The sequence below is a fragment of the Colius striatus genome, chromosome 11 (assembly GCF_028858725.1).
Source record: "Colius striatus isolate bColStr4 chromosome 11, bColStr4.1.hap1, whole genome shotgun sequence".
In the NCBI taxonomy this organism is placed as follows: Eukaryota; Metazoa; Chordata; class Aves; order Coliiformes; family Coliidae; genus Colius; species Colius striatus.
This window is the reverse complement of record NC_084769.1, coordinates 13,398,122-13,422,415: the sequence shown is the minus strand read 5'-3', so window position 1 is coordinate 13,422,415 and position 24,294 is coordinate 13,398,122. Positions and strand designations below refer to the sequence as shown.

At 39.4% G+C, this 24,294-nt stretch overlaps 1 protein-coding gene across 1 annotated transcript in view; it reads right to left on the bottom strand.

Annotated features, from left to right (window-relative positions):
* CLASP1 (cytoplasmic linker associated protein 1) overlaps window positions 1-24,294 on the bottom strand; it is a 182,200-nt gene that overhangs the window by 35,660 nt on the left and 122,246 nt on the right. Inside the window, exons 22-29 of the mRNA XM_062004923.1 lie at window positions 21,676-21,779; window positions 19,166-19,189; window positions 17,991-18,235; window positions 14,424-14,487; window positions 13,420-13,422; window positions 12,678-12,841; window positions 11,691-11,769; window positions 10,633-10,776 (exon numbers count right to left, since the gene is read on the bottom strand). Coding sequence (XP_061860907.1) covers window positions 10,633-10,776; window positions 11,691-11,769; window positions 12,678-12,841; window positions 13,420-13,422; window positions 14,424-14,487; window positions 17,991-18,235; window positions 19,166-19,189; window positions 21,676-21,779 — 827 coding nt within the window. The remainder of the gene's footprint in view (window positions 1-10,632; window positions 10,777-11,690; window positions 11,770-12,677; window positions 12,842-13,419; window positions 13,423-14,423; window positions 14,488-17,990; window positions 18,236-19,165; window positions 19,190-21,675; window positions 21,780-24,294) is intronic.

Below are 24,294 nucleotides of genomic sequence, written 5' to 3'. Positions count from 1 at the left end.
TTTCACCAGTACTTTGTCTTCCTTAATAAAAACATTGCTGCAAACAAGAGACCTCAAAACAACAGTCATCATATTGAATTGAACACAAAGTGACAAGTCATGCCAAAGTACACTCCTGTTTGTGAATGGCATGCATGCCATGGATGGTTAGGAAGTGGACATGCAGATCTTCTGTGTCAGAACAAGCAAATGTTATACTAATTGAGATGAAAAAAACCCAAACAAACAAACAAACCAACCAAAACCACCAGGAAAACTGATGAATGAGGTTCCCAGGTTGAGAGATTGCTCAAAGATCATAATATCTGGAGATATCAACTGGTAAGTCAGGAGCTGCCCAAGGTACAGTGAGATGGGAAATGACTTCAGGTAACTTTATCCCACATCTCCCTTTGATGGGTTAGAAAGAACATCACCGTTGGAGACCTCCTAAGAACAAAACTAGTGCAAGAGTAATGTGACGTTCTTGTGTGCCAAAGGTCTAAGGTGCATCTCATGGATTCCAGCAAGATCTTCTCCAAAGCTCCACCAAGGACTTGATAATCCCAAGTCTTCACTTTGAAGCACAGTTTTCTAGTTGGTACTTAACCCTGACACACAAACACTACTATGAATTTTATTCCACTTGCTTGTTTTGGCTTTAATGAAACCAGGATTGTGGCCACCCTCTCTCTCTGCACAAACTACAGCTTGTCTTTAGGAATGTCTGTCAATATTCTGTGTAGCCAATGCTCTTCAGTAGCTTTGCTGTTACCTGCAAATGGGTCACTGTGTTTTGAATGCAGTGCTGGACAGTCACTCACAATCTTATGTGGACTGAAAGAAAACAGACCTATAGAATATGGCTTTTCAAATAAAGCCAAGTATTATTAGAGCCTTACAGTGGTGCTCCAGTAAAGCTCTCAAAAGCAACACTGGAACTAACCTTGGGTTAATGTGGGCTAACTTCAGCTGTGTTCTTTTTAAATAAGCCTTCAGACATCCAGCTGCACCTCGAGGTTTATTTTAGGCAAAGGCCATTATTTGAAAATTCAGCCATGATTTCCTGCTTAAGGTTTAACACACAAAGGTCTTGGTTCTCAAGAACACCGTTAGACCTCAAAATCTGGACAGTCTATGCTAGCTTGAAATCCCATTTATAGCATGCTCCAAGTTTCACTCCTGCAACACATCCCAGTTCTAATACAGTTAATTTTATTTCAGTAATAAAGGAGCAGCATTTTTACACCTGTCTTAATAGTTACATCTGGACACACTGGATAATCCTCTAAGTTTCTAGGACACATTTATCTAGTCAAAAGACACCTTTTACAGATAACGTTTCCATGAGTATTATTTTAAGTCTTTGGAGTTTCAGCTTGTGACAAACTGGAGGCTATTTTCATAATCTCAGAATCACTGGTCATTTCTGAAAACCTTGGCCCTTGTTTCATTATCTCAAAGAGCAGATAAATTGAAAACAAGCAGTTAAAAAATTGTTTCAGTACACAATGTACAAACATTTTCCATGCAACACCCATGCTTGATGAGATACAGCTTGAAGAAAGAGTAATATCTGAATTTTCCCTTGCCTTTGTGTCCCTGTACCATTAGTGTGGAACACTAATCCATCTCCTTTGAGTGACATATAACGTAGACCCTACAGATTATCTGATCTTAATGAAGCAGTTCTCTGCTGGCTTGAGCTGGAGAAACTCCAGTGACTTCAAAGCCTGACTATGCTAGTGAAGGGGTCTGGCTCCACGTCACGTTCTTGAATCACTTGCACAGGATCACTTATGTAACTTCTTTAGTTCCCTTATAACAATGCAGTGAGGGATCAGGTTCCACAAGCCAGTAGCAGCTCCCAAAATTTCACACTTAAGTCCAACAGTGTCAGCTGGTAGACACACAAATGCTTCAGCAACTTTTGTCTTGTGTTTTGATCTAGGCAGTGAGTGGTGTTGGCCAGATTTATCAAAGTCTGTAACCTCTGCAACTTGGTTGGATGATAATAAAGTCTCTTTGAAACAGCTTGGGCTCATTAAGCTAAAAGATCAAAGCTAACTGGAAAAATCCATAGATTTTAGAAAGGAAATGTGGTCAGTGATATATGCTTCAAAGTAACTTATGTTTACTGCTGTTGTTGGTCCAATAGACCAAGCAGAATAAGCAACTAGTTGCCTGAGCTATATTTTCAAGTTACTCAAACTTCTGCTCCTGATGGGCTCGCAACAGTGGCAGATCTATAAAAGGAGAGGACCTCATACCCTGATTGTTTATAAGGGACTACAACACGAGAGTTAACAGAAAAGCACACCAAAGCCAAAAGTTACTTCACAGATAGACACGATCTTTTCAGGCTCCCAGTCAAGGTCTCTTTACACAGCTAGACAGTTGTGTTGAGGCTGCAAATATGATTAGTGTGATTAGTGCACACAGCTTTTAGTCTACCTGTTTACATTTCTCTTCCAAGTTTCCTTCACCAGGCCCTGAGGAAGATGTAGTTGTTCTAGCTGGCAAATCCTCACCCACCCAACTATGCATGGTCTGGGTTTGACAAACAGGAAAGTTGACATCATTTAGAGAAAGCATAGATTTCAGCTAAATCATCTAAACAATAATACATGCTATCTTTTCACAGAAGTTTTAACCACCTCCTTAATGTCAAGTAACAAAAAGCACGAATATTTGCTTTAACTAGAAGAGCATTCCTTTCAGCAGAGGGCAGCACTGGCTCAAGATGAAATTCAGCCACAACTCTCAGGTTTACAGATCATCCCTTAGTTCTCCTACAAGGCTTTGTCTTGGTAACCTGATGACCTCCATAACCACTTGAAAAATCTCTGCTGAAGTGCTGAGCCTAGGCAGTGCTGTACTGACATGGCACTTGCATCTGGTCAGACAGGAGTAGAGGAACTACAGCAGTGGTTGCATCTGCTCACACCTTCCCTTACAGACATTCCAAGTTCAGAGGAAGAAGCAGTTAAGGAACTTGCAAACTCCTGACTCCAAGTCCAGGCATCAGCCTGATCGATCAGCACTGTCCACATATGTCTTTTATCATGTCATCAGGTTCGGGAAGATCCACACCAATAGCTACTCACTTTTGACAAACATAATCATACTCTGTCTGCATCATTCATTTCACCATCCAGTCTAAGGCAAACATGGTTTTAATCATTTAAGGCACACTGAAAGAGAGAAACTCTCTCTCTCTCATGTCACTTTGAATTATACTAAACTGCAGTCAAATGTAGACCCACTGATACCAAGAGAAGCAGTGACACATTAGGCAGCTTGTATTAGCATACACTGGCATAAGGCAACACTTGGATTCTCTGCTGAGCATAGCTGATGTTAAGTGAGTTAATTCACATCTACTGGGAGTATTTGCAGGCTCTTAAGTGTTATTTAAGTGTACTCTCCAGCAGACAATTAAGTGTTAGCTGATGCTAAGCTAACAAACTGTCTACCAAACCAAATCTCCTGCTAGTTCCTTTTTTGGGTCTAGAATCAGATGAGTATGGGGCACCCACATTACTGATACAGTAATATGAAGCACAACGGCTTCATCAGTTCATACATAATCCAAGCACGATAGCTTGAGCACAAGAATTTCAACACACAGTTTTCCCAAAAGGCTTCTATTAGAATATGCTGTTTACATCTGGATCCTGAAAAGGCAGCATTTGTTTAACTGCTTTAAACACAGAATTCACATACAGATTAAATGCACATTGCTATTGTGTTTCATATAGCACCCATTTAATATATCATGAAAGGTTTTTACAAGTCACTACATGTGCCAAAGGCATCTCTAACAGTGCCAGCAAAAGCTATGCAGCACTGAATCATCACATATTTGGATTAGTGCTCTATAATGGATTATGACTCCTCACGCGTGCTGTTGTTTTGTGACCTGGGCACAGCAAAGACCATGGCAAAAATGTACATTATTTCTGGAGAGCTAGATGTTACTCCAGGAGTAAAGCTGATGAAGGCTACTCTGAGTAACTTTGCTCCTAACAAAATGGCATTTGTTGAAAAAACAGGTTTCAGGACTATAAAGAAAGGTTACATTTCATAAAGAACCAAGAAACTTTTATTACAAACCTGGCATTATATAAGCCTGAATTCTGAGGGGGAGGTTCCCACATATAAGCCAAGATAGAAGAAAAGCTACTGAACTAAGATAGTTTGTAACCAAAACATGCACTTTAATCTGCAGAGAGTTTTGAAATGGTGGAATAAGTACAGTAGACTTATCCATCACACTGCAGAGAAAGTAGACTATGATCTTTTTATTGGATGACTCTACAATGCATGAAGTATCACCTCTAATCTCAATTTTCATAATAGATATATCACCCATATCTATGTAGGTGTGTATGTATCTATATACATGGCATGTACAGACAAACATATTATGCACAGACACAAAATATAAGCATGAGCATACATATTCTGTGAAGCAACTTCTTAACTCGTATTATCATGTGCTAATCCTTACTGTTCGAAGCAAACTGAGAAAATGTGCTTATATTACAAACTGCTCAAAGGATACTAGAAGGCTGTTTAAGGAGAAGAGATTCATTATAAGGAAATCTACCCCAGCATTATGTCTCAAACAAACATATGATGATGTTCTGGCAACTACTGTTGGAAAAGCCATCTTCTTCACACTGCATACACTGAAAACATTTGGGCTCTCACACCTCTCTAGCACCAAATTCAAAACAAAGAGAAAACAACAGCTACTATTTTGGAAACACAGCCTGGACATAGAGATCCTTTTTATTCAACAACATTAAATCAGGTAAACACTGTAGGCCACCAGGTGCCATATTTGTTGTATTACACCATTTTTCCTAACACTGACTATGTTTAAATGCCTGAAAGGTGTTCCTCTGTGCATTTAGACTGAGTTTGACTTCTTTAGCAGTATCCTCTGGCTGAAAGGCTGACCTCAGCAGTATGGACATAGTCCTACTTCAGATATCCTCTTTTGCCACTACTACTGTAACTGATTGTCCAACATCTGTAAAGATGAATGACGCCACTTCAGCTCACTCAGAGTTTTTGGGAATGCTTTTACAGTGAAGCTTCTGTCCCAGCATTGCTTAAATGAGCGTGATACTAGATGGAAAATGAAAGATCCAGGAGAGATTTTAGAGGTTTCAAGGTATCATGTTGCAAAGAAGCCCATTTTAATTTCCTTAGTAGTGTTTGCTTTCCTGTCTGTCACCAGTCCTCCTACATCACAGCAATATTGTATCCAAACTTCCTCAGGGCTTTACTGATAGATATGATTTCCTTATCAAAGTGGCAACATCAGTATTTCTCAAGAAATAACATCTAGGACTACTAGGTAAAGTAGTAAATATATCTTCATTGGCTGTTTGAGCATATAAAGAACTTGCTGAGCTGCACTTTTCTTTCTGAAATCTTCCTCATCTTCCTTCTGAAATCTTCCTCATATTCCAGTATAGTTCAGAAATAGTTTCTCAAACATTTTTAGGAAAAAAAAAAAATCTCATCTCAAACTTGTTTTCTTTGGCTACCTCTAAACTATACCTGCAAATCAGTGCTGCCAATCCAAGGAGGGCCCTACTACCCTCAGGTAGTATGAGAGGGACTTCATCTTCATGCAAATCACAGTAACACAAGATCTCTCTCCTGGGCTTTTTAGTTCATTGCAATGGTTCTAGTTCCCTACCAAATCCTATTCACTATCTGTATTCAAAGGCAGCTTGGCTAAATTGGGTAACAAGTAGGACAGCTGAAAGAAAAATTTTCCCAGTTACATAAGTAGAAGGTAGAACATGATGTACACGTGACACAAGGCTGCCCACAATGTGCAAAAATGCATCCAGGCTTGTAAAATAAAACTACTGTAGCAATGTTTCATCAACAGAGAAGTAAGTCAGGGTATCTGGCATAAAGGAGAAACTTCCTCTTCCTTGAGTTTAGTATCCCATGCAATGACCAGGCAATACAGATCTTGTTACTTATCATTGGGATCAGAGCCTGGCTGATGAACAAGCCAGTAGGCAATGTCACTGGCCCTTCACCTTAAAAGGCCTTGCTCCCTGTCAGCCTGCATGAGCTCCTCCTAAATGCTAAGATCCTGTGTGCCCTCACAGACCAGTCCACCCCCTCAAGAGCTGAGCACTTGTGTTTAATAAAAGTTTCCATTAACCCAAGCCCTGAACAGAAGGCTTCTTTAGGCTTTGGCCAGAGTCAAATCAGAAGCCTCATTCTAATTTCCATTCTCAAACTGATGGCTCTTTTCCAAGATCAAAGTATTTTCCCACACAGAGCCCAAGCCTGTCATCTAAATTCAATAAGCACCTCACCTACGTAAGGATTGCACAATAACTTTGCTAGCAATATTAGTGATAACATGATGAAGTTACTGACTTAATGTCATCCCAGTGTTTTCACTGCCATTGTGTCTGGTAATTAACTGGCTTTTGTAAAATGACTTCATCAAATCGTAAACATTTTCCAGAGAAAAAAAATGATTTAATGTCTTGTTATCGAGAGGAATAAAACCAAAGCAGAGGAAAGTCAACTGTATTGCACAAGGCTAAATGCTACTGCAACCAAACTCAGAGCTCAGCTACCTGAAATCCTGATCTGCGCCCTGCCCATTGATGTGTTCTGCTTGGGGAAAAGGCAGTAACCTGGCTGGATGGGCCGAAATTACCAGCAAGTGCTCTCCTGGCACCGCAGCAACATCCCATCCTGGTCTCCACACAGTGCTGTGTGACCCATTCCTGCCCAATGGCTTTTGTTCAGCATTGAGGACAAATGTCTTTCACCTTTCTCCTAGCATTGCTTGCAGGAAGTAAATCTTAACCTGAATGCAGGGTAAACACCTATAAGTATTAAAATCTTTAAAACAAGACAAATATTTACCCATAACACACTGCAGAACACCTCACTTCAAACATAAAACTTGACAATAACTTTGACTGTACATAGTTCATGGCTACTATCAGCATCTTAAATGGTTTCTGCCCTCAGAGGGAACCACAACACTTTTTTCAGTTACACTCTAATATCAGTTGTATGTTCCTTAAAGTATATGACATTTTTCTTGTGGTAACAGAGCTTACATTTAGCTATAGATATGATTCCATACTAGAAAACAAAATGGTTTATGCACAACAGCATTTCCTTTGACTAAGTTTCCTTCTGATTTCACTGGCTATAAAACATGATCTGTAGTTGAAGTGAGGTGGCAGACAGGTTAAATATTCTTAACTAGTCATCATAAGAATAAGCAAAGTTTATTTATAAAGCTGTACCACAGCGATTGAAAAAGGTTTTTGACCAAGTGCTTCTTTTTGCTCCATTTTTCTCAAGTGCCTTAAGACTCTGAGGCTGGTACCTCTATCATCATCACAAAGAGTAAACAGCAATAATGTGCAGATGATGACTAGTAAAAGGATAGTCTCACTATTGACTAAAAATGTAATCCATTTCTTGAACAGACCCCTTGATTGGCACCAGAGAATTGCCACGTGCACATGGCAGCCACATGTTTCCCCTGCTGGCGGGGTCATTTATGTACTTCACCACTAGCATGAGCAAGCTTGCTCTACCTGCATCTGCTCAAAGGTAAAATGTAGACAGAACAGCGTGGCCACCACACACACAGATGCTACTTTAATTTAAGGTAGCATTCAGTAACTCAAATCTGTGCAAGATCCACACTGGTTGTGGGACTGTATTTCTTGGGGGAAGAGTCCCTGCCTCCACGAGCAGCTGAGCGCTGGCATTGTTGTTCACTGAGTCAGCCCCAGTAACACACGTGGACTGGACTGTGTCAGCCAAGACCAAAAATAAAGTCAGCTTGCAGGAGCTGAATTGATTGCACCAGTGGTCTCAAATTCTACTGGAAGAAATATTTTATTTTATACTTTTTACTGGTCACTTGTAGTACTTTGATCATTTGAAGACTGAACTGGTTCTCTCCCCCATAACCTCAACTGCTGTCTCCATTTTTAGGTTGTGGGAATGTTTGCCATGCATGGTCTGCATTGCACTTGGAAAACATCACATCTGGAAAGCCACTGTAATACCTTCCATGAGGGCAGAATCCTCTGATGCTTAAATAAATCATCTCAATCTTTAAAAACAACGAGTACTTTTTTCCCAACCTACAGTCTCTAAAAAAGGAGGGCAATTTTTTAATTGTGTTCTTCAGAACATTTCACCTGTTGGGTTGGCCCTTGATAATCCAGTTCGTTACTGTATAATGAATTTATTAGTCTGTTAACTACAATCTTGGCAGAGATAATGGCCAATGATTGCTTATAAATCCTTGGCTGCAGTGTTTCTTCTAAAGCCCGTGGTTTGTACTATGTTCTTAATAAAATCATAGTACAGCAACGGTATGATAAAGACCACCTGGGCATTCATTTTAAGCAGCCTAGGTTAGCTTAACTGTGTAATAATTGACTTGAAAGCTACAGGCAGAGGCAAATCCAAGTCACATACAGGTGTAAAAAATAATTTAGATTGAATCATAGAATGACAGAATGGTAGGGGTTGGAAGGGACCTTTAGAGATCATCTAGTCCAACCCCCCTGCAGAAGCAGGGTCACCTAGATCAGGTCGCATAGGAACATGTCCAGGTGGGTCTTGAAGACCTCCAAGGAAGGAGCCTCCACACCCTCCCTGGGCATCCTGTGCCAGGGCTCCCTCATCTCAACAGTGAAATAGTTTTTTCTTATGTTTAAGTGGAACTTTTTGTGTTCCAGCTTCATCCCATTACTCCTTGTCCTGTTGCTAGATACTATAGAAAAAAGGGATGTCCCAACCTCCTGATGCCCACCCTTTAGATATTTATAAATGTTAATAAGATCCCCCCTCAGTCTCCTCTTCTCCAGACTAAACAGCCCCAGTTCCCGCAGCCTTTCCTCATATGAAAGATGTTCCATACCCCTGATCATCTTGGTGGTCCTGTGCTGGACTCTCTCTAACACTTCCCTGTCCTCCTTGAGCTGAGGAGCCCAGAACTGGGCACACGACTCCAGGTGAGGCCTCACCAGGGCAGAGTAGAGAGAAGAACCTCCCTTGACCTGCTGCCCACACTCGACGCATCCCAGGATGCCATTGGCCTTCTTGGCCACGAGGGCACATTGCTGGCTCATGTTTAGTTTATTATCAATCAGGACTCCCAGGTCTCTCTCTGCAGAGCTGCTCTAATCTCTTGTTAGCCCAAGGCACTTGCACAGGTGCTGCTCAGGTGGAGTTTGCTGTAATTTTTGCCAAAGCTCTGCAGGTCTTTCAAACAGGCAGAATGGTGGACTGAGCACTGTGAACAGCCACTCCTCACAGCTTCACAGCCAACAGAATTACTTCAGCTGCGGCACACACTTTTTCTACTTTGCATGCAGCAATGATGACCCCTAATGGTGAAATATTTATTCTGCTGAGCAATATACAGAGATTCTACTTTTCTGATGTAGATTTCTACTTAAATTAATTACAACTCCCTGTTGCAGACCACCAGCACGGTAAACTGTGGTTTACTTCAACTGTAACAGGGAAGCACCTTCTCTGCCTGTTCAGTTCTTTCTGACATGGTACATGGAAGCATCAAAACACAAACACATATTCCATATCTAAGTCCAGGATTTAAAGTCGATTTTCTTTAATTTTCCTGAGGCGGGCTATCTTGCAGAAGCAAATTTCAGTCACACTGGTATGAAAAAGATCCCTGCAGAAAGTCTTTGGAAAAGAAGATGAGACATTTCTCCCTAGATCCAATCAACTGTATGTCAGAAATCAAACAGCACGCACCCAAAAAGCTTCTTTGAAGCCTCGTGTCAGCTATCAGATAATGCTGCAGTTGCAGCACCTTTGATATCCAGTGATCTTTTCTTCAGAGTCAAATAATCAATAAAAATTATGTTTGTTGTATTTCCAAAGTTATAGAATGTCATTCTAGTATTAATTCAACATCTTCAGTGCACATACAGTGTAAAAATCTCACACAATTTTCACTTTCCAAAATGCTTAAAGTTGTGGGGTTTTTTTAAAATCCATCTCAAAGCCTTAAAACTCCTCCTGGAATCTATTTCTACACCTGGGCTGGGAAGAGAAGGTAATTTTAAATCGTGTTACAGATGCCAGGTACGTAACACTAAGTTTCACTTTTCTCTTGGGAGAGATGAATATCACTATCTGCCCCAATTTAGCTTGCCTGCCACTTGCATCTAGAGCATGATAAAGAACAAGGTAACTGTATTACCCAGGCCTGACCTAAATGTGTCAGTTTTTTCCAGGTTGAGATAAACATACAGCTTTTAAAAGCAAAGAGTTGAGAGTTCTTGGCAGCTTACTGATTTGTTTACTTTTCTTTTAACAGTATTATAAAAAAGAAGTTGTGCTAGATTTCACTCTAGTCTACAGGGCACAGAGCCTTCACCTAAATAAACAAAAATCTGGAGATATTTCCAGATTGCTCAAGAAAAAGCTCATTTTCAACTACAATTTATTTTTGCACAGTAAAGTCACACAGCCAAGTCGCCAGTAGAAAAAAAACCCACATGCAGACATGTTTCAGATCCATTTTAATCTTTTGGTTTAAAGATCAATAATTACTGTAAATACTTGATCATCATCCTGGCCTACCTTTCTCACATCTGAGCTCTTTGGTTCTGTTGTCCAAGTTATAATTCTAGATACAGCAAGTCTCGTCTCACTGGAGTTCACAAAGTCTGTTGGATCCATCTGTCTTGCCAAGGACTCAATGTACTTCAGGATAGCAACTTTCACCTGAGAAGTGAAAAGAGGTTTGTTAAGCTCATAAGCAGGCAAAGGTAGATTTATCCCATATGAAACAGATGTCACTACAGATTGGTATGGCTTGTGTCACAAAGAGTCAAAACCCTCAACCTCCTGTGTCATGTCTCTAGGTCATGTTTCAAAAATCAAGAGCAACTTTCTACCTAGGACAAATTTTGTGCAGTAAGGGCCTGGAATGGTGTATCAGGACTGACTTGCAATATATATATCTGCCTGTGTTACTTGCATAAGCAAATCAGTACTCTAGCACACTACTTCCACCAGCCACTATTCTTCCAGATGCCAAACCATAGCTTTTGGTCACAAAACAAATGCCTAATGCTGGAGTCTCAAAATATCCAAAATTTGGGAAACTGAAGAAAAAACACTTGAGTCACTTGGCATCCTGGGTATTCCCAACTCTGGAAAATAAACGTGTGTGACTTCCAGAATTCACAGTGTTTCTAGATCCTTGAAACAGCAGCTTCCTGAAAATTAGTCTGCACAACAGTATCCCTTTTGGAGGATTTAGTAAAAGAGTCCCAACTTCCTAGACCTTCAGACAAGGTCTGGTCCCTTCTGTCCTGCACAGACAGCTTTTCTCTCCACCAAGAGCAAGATAAAGAGGAATTTTCCATGCCTAAACTTTAATATGCTCCAGTGTGCTTAAAGTCCAACTCTTGTTGACTCGTGATGTGTTATAGGAACCTATTTGAAAGGTATCAAAATTTATTAAATTAGAGAATGAAAGAGTTAATCAAAGTTTCCAATATCATGTCTATATCATGCTGTTATTTACAATTAGTTGTACCTTATAATATAAGTTCTATACTTTATGGCACGCTTGACATAGCAAGCTAAGATAACCACGTTGATGATTTAGTGAAAAGACTTTTGATACTGACCTTCAGATTTGGTGTTTGGGTCTGATCTACAATAAACCTCATCAAAATGTTAAATTGTTGATCAAATGGAAAAGAATCCCTGTCCAAAGAGAACAAAGGCAAAAAGGTAATGCAACATAAATTTTCAGGACTGAATAATATTGATACTTTAAAGCCTACACAACAGATTCCAACACCTTTTCTTAACTTTTCCATCAACCAGAGAAACTCAAAGACTAAAGATTAGCTGATTATTGATTTAATACTGGAGAAAATTACTAAATCAATATCTTTATACACTGTTATTCTATCTGCTCTCTGTACATCTATCCAGCTTTTGGCACAGCTGTCCATTCCTCCTTTATATCAGGCTGTGCTTTGTTCCCTTTTCTTTTATCTTGTCCTCAGAGTTCACACCTGGTTTTGATTTCTCTCCTCCTTCTCCCTACTCTATCCTATTTTTTCATGGATTACCACTACTTTTCTATTTTATTGTTACTATCCTGTTTCCAGGATGAGCTGAACTTTACTGTAACAGCGTCCTGTGCTGGACTTCCTTGGAAAAGGATGTGGCCTATAGAATCACTGTGCACATCACAGTAACATTCAAGGTCTTATGTTGACATTATTGCTATTTGCTGTTTGAACAACACGAAGGATGCTCTGAATTCTGTGGTATAGCACCATTCATATTCTGAATACTGCAAATTTTTTTCCTCCATCAGTCAAAAAGAAAACTGATATCTAAGCATATGCACAGCAAAAACCCAAATTAATCAGTTACACATTTTAAATATTATGCTTAACATTACCTACTTAGAAAAGAGTCAGGCCTTTTTAATTCAATGCTTGAAATACTGTGACATAAGTTTGTTCTCCTTTATTCTGGTATTCATCAAGATTGAGCCCTCAAAATATACAGCACTGCTGGGTTTCTAAATTGTTCATCAGATGCTTTCCTGTAATCCTGCAAAAACCTCCATAACATTTTCCATCTGAGTACTCTACCTGGTGACATCCAGAGCTTTTTGAACTTTGGCCTGCACAGACCCCAGCAAATCTGCTCCCATCTTCTTTAGCAGCTGTGTCAGGAGAACAAAAAGCCAATCCTGCAAGTCATCTTTATGAATGATGATGAAATCAACCAGAGTTTCCAGAAACATGCTGAAGACCTATAAAGAAAACAAATGTCACAAAAAGGTATACAGTGCTTTAAATAAGAAATAATCAAAGGCGAGGGGCTTGCAGTCTGAGTTTCAGGATGATTTTGTTATAGACAGTTTCATGAATGAATGATTTTAGTAACTATACTGCTTTGAAAGAGAGAACACACAAGATGTCTAAAATGTGTCATATTAAAATACCACAAGAAACAAATGAAGGAAAGGGGTAGGATACACTTACTCTCTGTTGTGAATTCCACCGCAAAGCAGGCCATGCAACAAAACAAACCACTCGTTAGCACACGTAATGATCAAGGCTGGTTGTTCAGATGCAGTTTGTAAACAGATAAAAGATGCATTCCTTGAAAGTTTACATTTCTTAAAACACAATCTCCTCTCCATGAAGCTACTTATAAATTGTACATTTTGGAACAGATCCAGTCCCTTCAGTCTTGAAAGTGCACTTATTTATATATAATGTTTATATGTATCAAAGTTTACATATGTTTAACACTACACTTACTGAGTTTGTGGCAATGATTCTATAAAGGCAGTGCAGCTGTCAGTTCACCACTGCCAGAGAGGACACGCTTAGGCCCAGCATGCAGTAAACCTTAACCTCACGAAGAAACTGGAAACAGTTTGCAAGCAAATGGCTATCCCTTCATCCTTTTCACAACACACACCAAACCTTTGACAACCAAAACATTGAGCCCTCACAGGTTAGAAGTGTCACATTCAATAAGGCCTGTAAGGACAGCTGGTCCCTCATTAGGGCCAAAAATGCACACTTTGAGCAAGACCTGTGACAAGTGACTATGCCTAATGAGGGGATTTCCACCTGCCAATCTTTTGTTAAAATTGGTTTACCAAGATGTCTGAAGTACAAATATTTATACAACTAATTCTTTCTCAAACTGTACTTAACCCAACAGCAGATGTTTTTACCCACCTGTTACTGGTTGCCTTCAACCAGTAATCTCCTCAGGAAAAGGCATGTAATTCCTACCTGTCAACAGAACACCACTGGCTCTGAATGTACCTATGGGCCCAACCTCCCTATTCTCTACCCTGCTACTTTTTAAGAGATGTCTGTAAATTCATGCCGCAGTCTTTAGTTTCAAAGGTGAGTGTTACAAAGAAGGTAAATATTAAAGACTTTAATTATGAGATCCAGAAGGGTATCTCAGTGAGACCCGATACTGCTCCCAGGTGTATAGAACAGACAAACCCCAGTGACCATGAGGCTGAACTACGGCTCATTACCCTTCATGGGCCTCACTTCACTGCGTATCACCAAGACTCTCCCTAGAGAAGTACAGATAAAACTGAACTTCTCACTCCAGGAGCTGACATCTGAAAGGCATTAAGCTGCTCTGTGTGAACCACAAAGTAACCAGATCCTAGCAACATAAGAGAGACTGAGACACATCTCTTCATTGTAAAACAGATAAAAATCAAGCAGATTTATATCAATGTCAGTTTTCCCTGGCAGATGGCAGGGGTATAAATACAAAACCGTTCATCTTGGAACAGTGTCAAATGTGCACACGTGGTAATGTAAGAGTGAGCCAAGTCTTTGTGGTCTTACCTTGCTGTGAGGGTCAGCAAACATGCGAGTAAATATTTCACATAGCCTTTTTAACTCCACTCGGCTAAAACACATAAATAAAACATGATATTAATGCTAAAACTTTAGTTGCAGCAAAAAACCCTAATAAATATTAACAGCTGAAAGAATTAACCTTCTTTTTTTAAATATTACTTAAGCCACATCTCTAAAAACTCTGTATCTAGGCAAAGCCTTAACTGGCTTTCTAGTTCAACTGCTGGGACGACCAGTCGTACATTAAGAAATCTAATAAACCTGTTTTTTTAAAAAATTATAAGCCAGACATTCAGATTTCCTGCTGCTTCTGTTTCCTTCTATATTCTGAATTGCAGAAGGTAACTTGAAATATGTACATTCAGGGGAGATATTTACTTTCTGTCTGCATCAAAGTCACTAACTCACTGAAACGGGTCTTCTGCAGCCTAGGAATACGTTTCTCAAGCTTCCTTGTGTCAGGAAATTCAAATATTCAAGTAAAATTACAACTTCCATGCTGTTTGAGTATATACTAATGATACTATTCTGGTCTAAATTGTCGGTTTTTCAGTAAAAACAGTCTAGAGTCACACATTATTCACAGATACCAGAACTGACTCCAAAGTCTAAGAGCAGGCACATGAAGGAGAAAAATATATAGAAATGAAAGACTGATTAACAAGTGGTCAAGGCACACCCTAAGTTCCTATTAGTAAAAGACTATTAGGTGCTCAGTAATGTTCTTTTTATTCCATAGGAAGAAAGAATGATCTATGTATGGATCCTTTTCACAAGTTACTGAGGTTTAGTCCAATGTTGAACTACTCGATGTCAAATCTCTTATTTGCAATGTATAGAAAATATGAGTCTTAGTTTTTCCTGCAAGGTTAATTGCCATAGAAAGCAGAAGTTCTGTTTGTTTACTGTGCAAATAAAAGCACAGCAAGACAGTTAGGTAACATTTCCTGCATATTATGGATGCAGTTAGATATTTTTCATGATTACTACAAAAGCAGAACAACTAGAGAAACACACATAGATTGCTTAGAGAACAATCAAAGTCTTGCATTACAGCTACCTTCTTTCCAGAAAGACATTAATCCTACAGCCCACCAAGATCTCTCTCATTTTCAAAATAAAGTTCAAAGACCAGACAAGGATATGCTAGCAGTCTACAGCTATTTTATGTCTGTTTGCAAGTAATAGAGGACATTTCTTTTCAAATAAACCTATACATAAAAAGCTGACGAAATTTTAAAAGGGCACAAAAATAAGGTCATAAGAGCTTGACATAGAGGAAAAAGTCTTTGTAACACCACCACCAAGCTGTCAACTTCATTCAGGGTGAGACTGTACAGTCTCAAAACTCAACAATACTCTCCTGACTTCATGCAGATTGCAGCTTTCTGAATGAACTCTGACTTATTACTCCACTGAATTTTCTTTCTAGACAAAGGTTATATGAGGGCAGCAAATATGTGTCTTCCTAAAAGCTCATAGACCTGAGGTAACAATGCAAGTATTAAACTGAAGCAGACAGTGAAAGAATATTTCCTTAAGGGATTTTTTGGCCTTGTTTTATTTAGAGGATCTAAGGGAGAGCCCTTAGAGAACTAGGCCACATGAAGCTATATGAAACAAACATTAAGTGCCACACCACTTTGAATGCACATTTTTCTGGATATTCAAATCCCAGCTAATGTAACATCAGTCATCTCTCAGTTTAGAGTACTAAAGAAAACCTAGCCACATCAGTGCCTTTATACCACACCAGAAGATACCAGGTTTAATTACGAGACAGACAGACTTGCCCCTTGAACTAATGACCTTGACGATGCTCTGCAACATTCCATGGGAACAAACAGGATGATAAAATCTAATCATTAGAACAGGCATCAGATCAACCCTGAACCAAGGAGGAAGCAGACCAAAAGCAAACCAAATTTAAATATGGTCTAGTATCAAATTAAAGAAAAACTCTGCAGGGGTGTCATTTCTGGGACAGGTTTATAAATTGTTCAGGATCAAAGGCTAGCATGAGGGACTAGTGACAGCAGTACAGTTCAAACACTGCAACCAGCAGGATTGAAAACAATAGTTTCATTCTACTGACATTTCTGTTAAGAGCTACTGAGCTGGGTAAACAGCCCATCACCCAGCCTTCTCAGCATTTCCTCCCTTGGAACTAACTCCAACAGCACTCAAAATCTTGGTTACAATCTCACACACCTTTGTGGCAAAATCAAAGTCTAACTCAACATTTTCAGACAAGTATATGAGGTGCCACACTTTGTTAAAGAAAAAAATGACAGCATACATGTGGGAAGTGTCTTTTACAAGACTGGTAAATAGACTACATCAAGAAACATCTCTCATCTAGAGATTTAAACTACCCATATTAAAAACCTGCAGCACTTCCCACCTAAAGGCTGAACCACATCATGTGAAGTGCTAGCATATTTTTGTGATGGCAAAAGAACCACCTCTCCAGGCCTGCTTTCAGTACATTTTCGTTCTGCCTGTTAATGGGAACAGTCAAATATTTTCAGGCAGAGTGAAGGCCTTTTAAAACAGAAACAATTGTGCAAATCTAAGGAGGTCGGCTATAAACCATACACCAACCACTTATAAACTTACTCAGCATTTAAGCCTACCATATTCATAACAGGAAAATAAAAATGTCACAGCTATTTGTGAATGTTATCTTCAAAGCAGCCAAGGGATAAACAGCTTGTTCCCAAACAGTTTCACCATAAAACTAAAGGTGAAAAGCCTATGGCCTGAGTGCCAGTTGACTTTACTTAACATGACATGCTAAAAGCATTTGAAGGGTTTATGTGGCTTTAAGTAAAGGAGAAAGATCTGCCTCCCATCATAAGCAAAGTTTCAGAGTTGGTATACCTACTATATATTGCCCTATATATATTATTATTTATATATATATATATATATATATATATCCCTAGAAAACTTCCCTCTACATTATAAACTCTAACATTCGTAGGAGATTCCAGTTTCTGAGGTAAGACTTTTCCAAGAGTTACAACTAATATCTGTCATTACACCTAACACAGCCTTCATAAAGAGTCAAAGTATATCCAGCATCGTCTGATCTCATCTTTGAAACACACACACACCCCAAGTCATTTTAGATAAGTGCACTGGGTGCTTGCTTCACAAACTAAGCTGCTGGGAAACAAAAAAATACTAAACATGCAGACTAACATAAGAGCAGTATCACCCTTTGAGTGCATTCACAGTACTATCATTGTGGGAAATCTCAACAAGCACCTACCACTGGAGGTCTTCACAAGACAGAGGGAAGTTAAGATGAGATAGCATGATTACCTGTGTCCTTTCTACATTACTGCTACAAATTTAACACAAATTACGCTGATCACATAGCAGAAATGTTTCCAAAAGTAATTAAAGTCCTGCATTGTGGAGACAAAGCCTTCATAGCTGGGAAAAATAGCCTCTGTCTCCCTCCAGAAGGCAGGAGTCTCCATAAGAACTATGACTATAGCCATTTTTCATGAGTGGCTGACACTATGAAACTATCAAGATCACCTCAGTGTCCTCTGGCTCTTCAGTAAGTTCTGAAGACCTATGAGCCCTTCTTTCCTCTCAGACCAGTTGGAGCTGGCACAGTGGTTCAGGACCTCGGCCACATCTTCAGTCTGCCGCAGGTAGTGTGGGATGCCCCCGTTCCTGGAGCCGTAGGAGCGCTCCGAGCAAGCGCTCGAGGCATCGCTGTTAGCATCATCATCAGAGTACATCCCATAGGGCTCATATCTCCTCCTCACTGGCTTTTTCTAGAAAAGGGGAAACATGGACTTAGTAAATTAGTATAGTTGCATCAATGCCAAAAGAAAAACATTCTATCTGTAATGACCAAAATGGACGACTAATGCTACTGTTAACAGTGACATAAGAGTTTTAAAGATGTCACCAAGCACTGCCTGCTTACCTCTCACTCTAGATCCCATTGCTTTCAATCAGACTATTTGAGTGACTACGGGGAACAGGATCTACCTTCCCTAGCATGAAAGTGAGGTATTTGTGCCCAGTGTAACGAGCTACTGGTAACAAAACCATACGTTGTTTTATTGTAAATAATGGTCAGTCCCATTGTTACAGATTCTATGCTGATATAAACTCTACTTCAAGGAAAAAAAAAAACAAAGATAAGGAAGAAAGAGTTAAAGGAATCTGTGCTGGCGTGTACAGTCACTCTGATATTGATCATGAAGCGACTCTAAAAATGCACTGACATATAGGAGGTGACAATTTCTCTGCTAGTTTGGGCTCAGATTTTTCCAGAGGCTGCTAAGGGAGTTGAGTGCTCAAATCCCCCTTATTTCCATAGCATGGCATTAGAGGAACTGATTACCTTATCTTGGACAACCTCAATCCTTACAGAAGGGATATTAGAATAATTATGGTAGCAAAATAAATTGAAGGCTATACTATGAAACAAACTCTTACGTGTACCTTAAGAGAACATAATTGATAAGACAGTGCATCAGGAAAAAAAAATAATCTATATTCTAAAGTGTTTGCTACAGAATTCCTTCCAGTGTCCAGTCCTGCAGTTCTCGGACTTCTGAAGCCAGCAGTTTTGCTTTCCCTAGGACTGCAGGATTGAAGCAAAGAAATTAACTCAAGTGCGAGTACCATGGGCGTTAGCAACAGGGTGGGGAAAGTTGGAAAGTAGAAATAAAAAGTCAAGAAAGCACTAGTACCTTGCTCCTGGAGTCTCCTAACAGCTGTAGGCAGGAAAATATTGAAGGGTGGGAAAAAGCATAGAGAATTATGTCAGAAGCTTATGTAGGGTTTGTTTTTGCAACAAAAACGTATAGCAAATGTGTCTTAGCAAATTAAAATAAATACAGTTTACGCAAAATAAAAGTGGGTATAACAGCACCTGACTTATCTCCTTACTGCTGTACTCCTCATATGGCCTACAATTTCCCTTAGGGAGCTTGCAAGTGAGATTATCTGTTGTTATCAAGCTTTTTAATCACAGACTGATATACAGCACCTCTTTGCTTACTTTTGAGAAATGCTGCTCAGGAAGATACATGTTTTTGGTAATGATTTATTTCTCCACATTTATAAGCAGCATTTGATTTTAGAGTCTTGGAAAGAAATTCTGATGTCAGGAAACCACTATCTACACTACAGCACATTTAACCAACTTCACTTAACTGAGTTCTCTTTCAACCCACAGTTCTTACACCACACTTTTTTGAAGCTTAGCTCCTTTTAAGACCCCCTGGCTGGCACCCTTGGCTTAAAGGCCTTACTTTCCATCACTCTTTATGGCCTTCTGACAGATCCAAGCAGTGATTCCCAGATCAGACACTGTGGGTTTAGGCTAAGTCCAGCTCTCAAATAAAAGTAGTGGATCCAACAGCAATTGAACACAGGGAGCAGAGGTCCCAAAATGACCCACTGTGTTTTGTTTCAACTGAGTATTTGCCTGCAGTCATCTTTGGAGAAATTCTTTTAATTTCCTACTACAGGGAAAAGAACAGTCCTCTGACAACAAGGCTGCTGGGTAAAAGCTGGCATCACATTACTCTCAAGAGGAGTCTGAACGCAGTTTTAAAGTTGCCTGTTGTGAGAAGACAACCAAGAAAAAGAGCAAACTGGGATGGTGTGAAATAAGGGGACAACACTATATTGTTGTCATACCAATCATACAAATTTAGATTGATCAACCAAGTCAGCAGGACCATTTGATTTCCAGACAGACTTAAAAGATTTTCCTTTTAAGTGCTCAACTCTTTATCATTCCAGTATAATGTTAAAGAGTGGAATATTTAAAAGGGAACTCTGTCAGTCTAGCTGAAGACTAAGTCACACCCAAAGAGATCTCACTGATCAGCAGTGAATTCAAACACTGTGACTCTCTTCTCCTTCAAGACACCAGCACTCAGCAACCGCTCACATTCAGGGATACAAATGTGTTTCATTTGCACAGGCAAATCAATATCTATAATTATGCCCTCAACTGCTCTGGTGGGAAATTTGATGTGCTGAGAGCAGAAAATGTCTCCCAAGTGGTTTTATTTGGTAATGAAAATGCTCACAAATGATTCAGCACACTAAATGCAATAGTGCCATCCACTATATAATGTTCTACCTTTTCATTATCCACAAATACTTTTTAATAATAGAAAGCTACATTTTGTAAAAAATTACATATCTCTAGGAGTGCTCTAATAATCATCTAGAAATGCAGGTGATATGAGCTCAGTGATAATCAAATATAAAAGGAAAATGTTAGCCATCCTGAGAGGAAGTGAACTAGGAAGTGGTGAAAGGACATCTATCACAAGCTCTAAGGACATGGTTCATTCTCCATAAAGAGAATGAATCTCCATAAAGAGATAACTTTCTCAAGATACATTAGGCAGTCCTCCCCTCCAGCTCTAGACCTAAGCTGAGAAGACCCAAGGTACACTGGTACCCAGCTAATGCTGTACAATAATTGCTCCTGCCTCTATACATCCTCTCTCCCTCAAATTCTCAAGGTAGATCCAAAGGCTTATCTTAACACTTGTCTTCTGAGCAGAAAACACTGGGTTCTATCCCAGAGATATTATAGCACAGTAAGGTTATACAGGACAACATTTTTTTTTTTAACTTACAATAAATTTACTCTGAAATTCACTGAATGTTTGAAAGTACTTGCAGCAAACAACACAGACACACTCCAACTTAAGTGCATGAAATGGTACTAATGATAGGCAAGTCAAGTTATGAGCTGACCCAGGGATCTAGCCAGGTGCAGGAATACAGCTGGAACTTGGGAAATTCTCAGTCCTTGTGGAAACCTGACCAGGTTTCATCGATGCTAACACAGAACACTGTGCTTTTCTGACAAAATCTTCATGCAGGTAACGGGACTGATGGAAATCCCCAACTCCGCAAGTGCAGAGTAACCCCACAGTACCACGTAACACCCTCTGACAGCCAAGACAAACAGCTGATTCAACCCACCCTGTAGCTCCAGCACTGAGTCACAGTGCTCTGCTTCATAACAACTGTGGAGAACTAACAAGGAATAAGGAAACAAATATTGCTGCCAATATACCCCAAGACAAAACAGCAAAAGGTAACTAACTCTACAGCATCAGACAGTGGCACAATCGGAACAAAGCTACTTAGAAAGAGGAGAACGTACGTACAGGTAACTTCAAGCCACTTTCTGGTGTCGGAAGCATTTTGTATTTTTTCCTCTTACCAGTGCATCGGCCACAGCAGCCTCCAGATCCGTGCTGGTGCTCAGGACTCGCATGGCATTCACAGAAGCAGGCATCCTGCCTGGCTGGCCGAGTCCAAACCGGTCTGCACAAAAGACAACATTGAAAGGGATTGTTAAACGAATTCAGATTCACTTGGAATCCTAATCAGGTGCCCGAGTAGCTCTCCCCACTGGCTTTGGGAACTCACAGTGCTTTTCCATCAAGTACCCTTTTATTTATCCACAGCTCTGAAGAGTTTGCCATTAGAGAAATAAACTATTGTTTGTTGGGCCCCAGAGACAATTTTGGATCCTCAGGACAACATTATTGTTTTTAATCTGGGAAGCAGAGTATCTTATTTTGTGTTTATTTTTACACAGAAGGTGTTTCAAAGTTTTATTTTTATGTTAGAGGCAGACACGTTGGTCCCAATCTGGCACTCTCTGAAATCAAGAGAAAGCTTCTCATTAACTTCAGAGAGATAGAATCATGCCCAGTGTCAAAACATGTTAATACCTGAGCACTCATCCATGCTGTAGCTTTTTCTCAGGCAAGGATGTGAGACCTGCAGCACCAGATTAGCCTATGTTATGTCTCAAGGCTCAATTAACCCCCTATGTCTCACAGTATAAAAATAAGTTTTATTACTTCCTTATGAAGTGACTCCAATTATTGTTTTATTATTCCTGAGAAGCAGTCTAAATGCCATTTAAAAGCCCTATGATATAATAAAACTCTCTTTTTATAAAATCAAATTCTATTATCTTTCTCTCTTTGAATTTGATGGCAAAGCTCTCAATGGCATCCAAAGCAACAGGATGGAGTCTAAAATGCCATTTGCACTCCTAATAATAGTTTATCATTTGACCCCACTACCAAAAAAAGATACTGAAATTAGTTTCTTCGGGCAAAGGCCAAATTCAGAAAGGCATGGTAGCAGAGATATGACAGAATCAGTGATCCAAGTATCACAGCCAGGCTCTGACAGCACCATCCCAGATTGGATATCATTTTAACTGTGATCCTGGCTCTGCTCTAGAATTAGGGAGAGATTGGTTTTGGCATTCCAAGTTTTTGTTTCCATGTGGGCTTGGCTTTCTCAAGGACTGGCAACACCTCTCCTGGGACATACCTTACACCTCTGCACCCGTATGAGCCACTAAGAGTTTTGCCAACAAATTCAGTGGTACATAAACCAAGCTGCGTGAACCCATTTGATAGGCCATCAGTCAATCCATATTGGAGGTCATCATCAAGCAGCAAGGGAGAAAGTCTTTTATTAGTTAATCTATATTTAACTTAATGAAGGAAAAATACTGTTTATCAAAATGCATAACTATATTGTGAACTTCCACAAAACTGAGGCCAAACATGATATTCAGCAGCTTACTGTATTTTTCAGGGAAAACACTGAGCTTATCACAAAACTTCATCACTTTTTTCCTTAAGAGCCTACTGCACTGGAACATCTTTTAAAGAATTAGGTCACATTGAAATGCATAATTTAAATCAGAGACTGAAATTTGCCAGTCTACTGTCCTAATTCCAAAGCTCTACCTGAGTGTGTCAGAGATTAAGCTACTGAGGGGGAAAAAAGCTTGCTGTTTTTCAGAGTTATATACCCAGACAAGACATCTCTGATTTACAACAACAGCACATTATCTACGAAACACATTACAAGGGGAAAAAAAACCAAACAACAAAAAACCAAACTTCTCAGAACTACTGCCAAAAAGTAATCAAATCACGACATTTCACAAAGAAATAAAACTTGTATGTGTTATTACTATCCCCTTTTCTAATGCACTTGGGATGAAGAATCATTTCAAATATTTAGGTGAAATAGGACTTCATCCCCAAAAAGCAAAAGATCTGTACACTCTTAATAGAAGCACAGAAAAAAATGATAATGCATTAGGTCTGATTGAAACTCAAGTACTACAATAGAAATATACACTACAAAGGAGTGTATTTTCCTAAGACCAGCATTTTCCTCGGTGTAAATGACATCTGGTACAAGGGCTGTAGGTGTTGAGACAAGTTCTGGACTCAGTTTTATATTTAAACTCAGTTCAGTGACATTACTCAAGTTAGCAAGATCAGAATTTGGCTTTAACTTTTGAAATAATTGCACATCAAGAAAATAACATTGTCAATTGTTTTCACATAAATTTAGCATTACATTAGAAAAGGGAAGATAGTTTGAGTTTGTTTTTTTTTAAAAAATGAAGAACAGAATGACAAAGTAATTCAGTTGTAGATCAGTTTAAATACCCAGCATAAAGAAACAAAATTAAGCTTTTTTAAAAACAAATTAAGTACAGCGTGGCATGCTGGCTTTTATCTGTCTCCATGGCTATGAGGAATTCCTGAATACTCTTTAAAGTGATCTTCAAACTCATAACACCCAAGTCACTCTGGGCTTCTTTCCAAGATGCTGTTACCATACTTGAGTGTATCTGACATGGGACTGTGAACACATTTGGCTCCAGGAATAACCAGTACAGGTAATCCTGATGTTACTGGGCAAGAAATAAGCAGAGTCTGCTCTGGCCACCTTCCCAAGTTTCCCTATATAGATTCATTATACTCGTTATAAACCTGGTGAAGATTCCCAA